General features: G+C 26.6%; 1 protein-coding gene across 3 annotated transcripts; it reads left to right on the plus strand.

Annotated features, from left to right (window-relative positions):
• Nucleotides 1-378: 378 nt before the first annotated feature.
• On the plus strand, nucleotides 379-5,316 carry LOC105828669 (DNA/RNA-binding protein KIN17). Of its 3 annotated transcripts, XR_003626412.2 has the most exons (5): nucleotides 379-615; nucleotides 1,123-1,552; nucleotides 2,801-3,758; nucleotides 4,957-5,077; nucleotides 5,185-5,316. XR_003626412.2 is itself a non-coding variant. In XM_028192979.2 (3 exons), the coding sequence occupies exons 2-3, from the start codon at nucleotides 1,147-1,149 to the stop codon at nucleotides 3,568-3,570; spliced, it is 1,176 nt and encodes a 391-aa protein (XP_028048780.1). In that variant the 5' UTR covers nucleotides 379-615; nucleotides 1,123-1,146; the 3' UTR covers nucleotides 3,571-4,673. The 3 variants fall into 3 exon arrangements, 1 of the variants encoding a protein (XP_028048780.1); XR_003626411.2 differs by having other exon boundaries at nucleotides 4,957-5,316; XM_028192979.2 differs by lacking the exons at nucleotides 4,957-5,077; nucleotides 5,185-5,316 and having other exon boundaries at nucleotides 2,801-4,673.
• The last annotated feature ends 1,635 nt before the right edge of the window (nucleotides 5,317-6,951 follow it).

The following is a 6,951-nucleotide window of genomic DNA, read 5'->3' on the forward strand; positions in this document are numbered from 1 at the left end:
TAAAAATGCATTAATTAGAATAGTGTATTTTTTTGAAGCTGAATAAATTTGCACCAATCAGAACAAAATATTTTCATCCAGTAATAAATTCAGTATTGCACAAAAATAAGCATTGTGTGCCGTTGGCTTAAGATTCGACTTGTGAATACCAGCCGTGTGAATCTACCATATTATAAAGCTCAATGGAGAGGTCACCGACATAAAGCATGGACTGCGCATTCCCTGCAAAAAGCCCTTGAAAAGTGTCTGGCAGACACTTATTAGAAAGACAAAGAGGAGACGTGATCTGGGTCAATTTCTTTCTCTGTCTAACGTCCACTGTTACTGGTTAGACAGAGACAGCGCTTGACCCAGACCAGTTGCTGTCTCCCTCTTTTGGTCGGACATGTTTTCTCTGCCATTGCGCTTTGCGCAGTCCACGTTTTGTGTCAATGGGAGAGGTCAATGGTTTATAATTTGCGAGCTAGTTTTTGATAATTGTCTGACGAATTTGAGTAAATAGAAAAAATTTTTTCATACTGGTGAAAAAAGCATTTAATTGTCCCCTTAGCCAAATAGGGACGGGTGCATCGAGGAAAAGAAGAAAAAAGCATCTTTAAGCAATTCATAAAAACAGTAAGTTTTATATGTTACGATTAACAATCATAAAAACATAAAATTCTCTTTGATATTGCTTTTTTCTAACTTACATGTGATTTTTATTGATAATTAAACCTTAGAATGTTGTCATCATAATAATATAACACAAAAAATATTTGTAACCTAAATCTTCCCTGGCGGAAAAATTTCTACAGAATTCTAAAAAACTACAAAAATTTATAAAAGTTTTCGATATAGAATAGAATTCTAGCATTTTTCTGTAATTTTTACATAAAAATGCTAGAATTGGAACACTTTTGTAAATTTTTGTAGTTTTTTTAGAATTTCTGCCAGGGTTTATAAACACAAATAATATAATTATAAACTTAAAAAGGAAGAAAAAATAAGCACACTCAAACTTACACACAATGACATTCTAGAGTTAATAATTTATTTTTTTATAAGTTATATATTTGTTAATTTATGATAAAATTAGATTTTAAGAGCCAATAATTAATACTCATGATTAATAATTATATATAGACATCAATCTGAGATACAAGGAACATGGGGAAACATGAAGTAGGTACCCCAAAATATATTGCCAACAAGATCAAGGCAAAAGGCTTGCAAAAGTTAAGGTGGTACTGTCAGATGTGTCAAAAGCAATGCCGGGATGAAAATGGATTTAAATGTCACACCATGTCGGAGTCGCACCATCGTCAACTTTTGCTGTTTGCTGAAAACGCGCACCGGTACATGGATCAGTTTTCTAGAGATTTTTCACAGGGATATCTAAATTTATTGAAGAGGCAATTTGGCACTAGACGAGTGCCGGCGAATCGAGTGTACCAGGAATACATTTCTGACAGAGGACATATACACATGAATGCAACTCAGTGGCTTACTTTGACAGCATTTGCAAAATGGCTTGGACGTACTGGACAGTGCGTTGTCGATGAAACTGAAAAAGGTTTGTATACATTTTAATAATAATTTGTTAGAAAGTTAAAAATTAATAAAGTAATAAACTTTTACTTACAAAGAAAAATTTCTAAAGTCAAAATAATTATGAAATTTTAACAGTATAGATACAGAAAATATTTTGATACATAACACTTTTTTAATGAATGATCTTATAGATGCTTGTTAGCATTAATATTGTTGAATTAACCATCAATTTAATATTTTGATTTAATCCAAGAGATTCAATCTGTGTTTCAAGATTGAAAGTAATGATATGTTGTTCCAAGAATTAGAAAATCATAAATATTAGTACTAAAATCTTGCTATTAACTGTTTTTGGCCATTTTTTTCTAATTGTGTTGTGCATAGTCTTATCTAAATTATGGTATTAAATTACATTTTCTAGTCAATAAATTTCATTAAAAAAATGTTTCTTACAAGATTTTGTTCCATCTCTTTTTGTTTGTGAATAATAAAATAAAAACAAAAAAGCCAATTTTTAGAAGTTGATTTTATGTCTTTAGGATGAATTTGGACATCAAAAAAATAGATTTTTTACATATTAAAATATCTTCTGTGTTATTAAAGCTTTATAATTTCTGTAAGTTCCTTGAATTTTCCTTGTTGGTTAATTTCAAATGTATTATATATTACCTGTAACTTTAATTATTTTTAAAATATATAAACATTAACTTATTAACTTTTTTTCTGAGTTAAAATTTAACTTAAGAAAAAAAATTGCAAAAAAATATATTTTCAAATTCCTTAATTCACAAATAAAATATTAAATTAATTTATGAATTTATTGTAATTTTGTTTTATTAAGGGTTGGTTGTTTCAACTTCTTGGTTTATCTTCATTTTTTTTCTTAAATAAATAAAGACAAAAATATATTTACCTGATAGGTAAAGTTTATAAGTAGTTGGAACAATCGACCTTTAGTGTCATAAAAAAAAATTATAACATTTTAATTTAATATAAATAATACTTTTTAAAATAAACTTTTACATAATTTAATTTAACCTAAATGCTTTTAAGATAACTTAACACATAGCTTTTAATCTAAACTTTTAATATAATTAATTTTATGACCCAATAACTTTAATTTAATTTAATTTAAAAAATATTAATTTATCCAACCCTAGTACCACCTTGCCTATGCTATCTTGTATCCTAAATTGTCAAAATTCTATACAATTAGAGACAGGTTTATTGATAAAATTTTCGATTTCAAAAAATGTGTATATTGTTTCAGGTTTGTTTATAACATACATCGATAGAGACCCTGAGACACTCGCTGCACAGGAAAAAAAAGCAAAGAAAGAAAAAATGGACAAAGATGATGAGGAGCGACTTATGGATTTCATTGACAAGCAAATAGAAAAGGCAAAACAAAGTACAAATGAAGAGGAAGGTGAAACGTCTAAGACACCACTGGTGCGCCCTGAGAACGATACACCTTTGGTTCTCGACATAAAATTAAAACCAAAGCCCAAGTTACTTCCTGTATTTCAAATAAAACAGGAAAAGGTAAAAAGTGAAGATCAAAACAAATCAGTTTCAAGCAAATTAATTAGTGAAAAAGATGAAAAACCAAAAAGATCCAGTAATGATGATGAAACAAAGTCTGTTAAGAAGTTAAAAAATGATAATTCTCCTGCAACTGAAGGCTGGCTTAGGGAAGGTTTAATGGTCAAAATAACCACGAAGAGTCTAGGTGAAAAATATTATAAAGCTAAAGGTGTCGTTCAATCAGTTGGAACAGACAGTTTTGTTGGTAAAGTAAAATTGAAAACACCGGATGAAGTTAACGGACATGTTATACGGTTAGATCAAGAATACTTGGAAACAGTAATTCCCGCGATAGATAAAGAAGTTCTGATTCTTTGGGGAAAGCATAAAGGTGCGAGAGCAATAGTTAAGAAATTGCATATAGAGCATTATAGTGTAGATGTCGAACTAAAAAATAATAAGAAAATTGTGCAGAAACTTCCATATGAACAAGTGTGCAAGTATATAGATTGAGAAATAATTGTGTGTGGAGAAAAAGTATTAGAAAAAAGATACTGTATATTAGTATTAGTGGTAACATTCTATAATATAGATAATTGCATTATCCCGAAGAGCACCTGTGTACAAATTTAACAGCTGAATAAGAAGTATCAACCTTGTACATAAGGACTTATTCGTGCAAACTTGTATAACCACATAATGTAAGTGCAAAGAAAATTAACTTTTATGATATCATCGATGAAAAACTATTAAAAACCAATAATTTTACAGAAGTTTATGTGACTGTTAAAATTTAATTTTTAAACCAAACTGTTTTCTATGTCCGCGCCCAATTAAATTATTTTAATGAGCTCAAAAAATTCTGAAAAAAATCAGGAAAGTTTATTGAAGTGTAAACTAATTGTCCCAACCGTTTATTGTAATAAAAGTTGTTTATAATATTTAATTTTTGTTTTGTGAGAGAAAAAATCTCAAATAGTTGAACAAAAATGATCAAGAGTTTTTTGGGGGATTGAGTAATTAATTGATAATATAGCATTAATTTTATTATTCTGATATTTTCTTATATATATTATTCTGATAAACAACATAAGCACTATAGCATTCTTATGATAGATTAAATTAATTAATAGACTTAGAAGGTAATTTGCTCTATGCAAATGTATTATACAAGTTTGCATAGGTCTCATATATGTAAAATAATGTACATTAATATTATATAAAATGATATAAATTTTACATACAATATAAGAAAAATTTTTTGTGTGAAACGTTTAAGACAAACTCTTTTATTGAATATACATTTTTATATTATATTTCATTAAATACATATCAGTGTTTATATACATTACAAATAGAATGTAAAATTAGAATGTAATTAGGGATTTTATCATCCATACAAACAAGAACGTCATGTCATAATTTAAATATTAAATTCTGGAATAATCGATTTTTTAATTAAATATCAAATTTTTTAAATTAAGAAATAATATAATAATACTTTATTCTCTTCAGCAGTACAAAATTACCAAGAAGGGGAAAAATTAAGAAATAATGTGAAAAATAAAATAGTTTTATTTAAGAAATAAATAAATAAATAAAATTTTTTATAAGAATATATCAGAATTTTTTAATGTTTTATGCTTCTTTCGATAAAATATTTCTTTTATATGTATATCTTTCATATTATATATATATATATATATATATATATATCTCAAATAAAACATGAAGAATTATTTGTTATGTATATGTTATCCAATTACGGCATAAAGAAATATAATTTTTAAAAAATTTCGTTATTATTCAAATGGGAGAAATGCCCCTCTCTCCTCTCTTGGATCCTGATATCGATTCAGTTTAAAACTAATTTTTTAATCAATCTCTCGTTTTTTATAGATCACTTATCCGAGGCAAACTGTACTAGTAATGAGACCTAATATGATAGTAATGAGACCATCTAATATGATAGCCTGAAGTGGTTACTAAGTTGATAAATGACTGCTCTTTATACAAGCTGGTAATTGTCGCTTATATTGTCCTTCAATTTATACTTCTGCTCTGCCGAGGAATTCGTTTTGTTACTAAGGTGCTTATAATTTCTTACAAAAGTATTTTTATTGATAGAATCAGAAATTATATTTAGACGAAAATCTGATCGACACAAAATGGAAACCTTGCCCAGAATGTAAGTCATTCTTGTAAATTGCACCAACAATCCTGTAACATCAAAAATATATATAAATAATTAACAAAGGATAAGCTTTATTAAATTATATTAAATAATATCTCTGATAACATTTATGATGACATTTCAGTACTGTTATTGTGTCTTATTTTTATATGTAAGGTGTTTGGCAAACAGATGGGAGAGATAATAAAATATAAAACAAAAATCGAAAATAACAAGTTTTATAAGATGATTAAAAAAGGCTTCGTTCTTTAATTATAAATATTTAAATCTTTATAGTAGTAAAAAGTACCTAAAAACACATGAACATATAAATATTATAATTAAATATAAAATAAAGCCTCAACCAAAATTTTGTTTTTTATTTTATAATTCAGTAATATTCAAATATTCATGTAAAAATTATCTAATGCACGTAAATATTTAAACACTTATAATTAAAAAAAGAAAAGACTTGATATGCCTTGATTACAATTTTGTTATTCTTGCATAAAAGGAAATCTTATTTTATTATCTCAGATCACTTTAAATTTTCACTTGCTGCCAAACACAATGTATATGTAATGTGACTAGATATTTTGGTTTCAAAGTAATTGTCCCACTGCAGTCCCATGAAACATGTCAAATATCCTGATTTTAGTGAAAAGATCTTGCTAGAAGATGCTTAATTTTGCTAACTATGATAATTATAGTAAACTTAATACATTTATAATAATCCAAAAAGCAAATTAAAAAGGGTTGTACAGAGTCAGTGCTGTTGTCTGTGCAAAAATAAATTGCACGTCAAGTAATAATTAAATGGCTTTAGGCCGGATCTATAATAGGTGTAGTAAGCCTTAAGCCATAAGGAATTAACCAATTATATTCGTTTATTCTTCTTATATTCAATTATAATTGGTCAGTTTCTTATAGCATAAGGCTTACTACACCTATTGTAGATCCGGGCTTAATCGTGGAAATAGTACTCAGCAAATGTTTCGGTTCAATTTGAGTCACCCTCAATGCAAAACAAATTTCTAATATTATAAATTGTATTCATGGCGATCCAGAGCCTTTCAACTAACATAAAAGATAGTAAAATACAAATATATTATAGTTTAAGACTAGTATTCATAGTCAATTTTTATTTTAAGACTATCTCAAGTAACATCTAAAAAGCTAATATTACATGAATTTGGATTATGCTAAGGATTTTAAGTGCTTTTTAAGGATTTTTTGGTGGAAAAAGTTCTCATCTCTTTATAATACTTTTTGTATTTTTAATTTATGAAGATTTCTAAAAAATATCTTAATATTTAAGAAAATATACTTAGAAGATTTTCCAGGTTTTCTCTTAAAAATTATAGAACAAAAAATTTTAAAATATTTTAGTATTTACATATAGTTCTAGAAAAAATGTAGAATTTTTTAACATTATTTTTTAAGTGTTCTACAATTTATATAAAAAATTTGAAAAATAAAATTATACAATTAAAAAAAATATAAAATTTATATACAGAAAATCTAAAAAATTATATAAAGAATTATAAGATAAATTTCTTATTTTTTTATCTTTCTTAAAGCAGATAAATTTGAATACTATATGAGTAATATAGCATTATTCTTTAAAAATATAAATTGTCATTTTTGTAGAACTGACGTAGGTATGCAACGTGATAAAGAAATTAGGTTTCGTTCTATCATGTACTTTGATTTGGAACTCA

Source organism: Monomorium pharaonis, chromosome 2, assembly GCF_013373865.1.
Source record: "Monomorium pharaonis isolate MP-MQ-018 chromosome 2, ASM1337386v2, whole genome shotgun sequence".
In the NCBI taxonomy this organism is placed as follows: domain Eukaryota; kingdom Metazoa; phylum Arthropoda; class Insecta; order Hymenoptera; family Formicidae; genus Monomorium; species Monomorium pharaonis.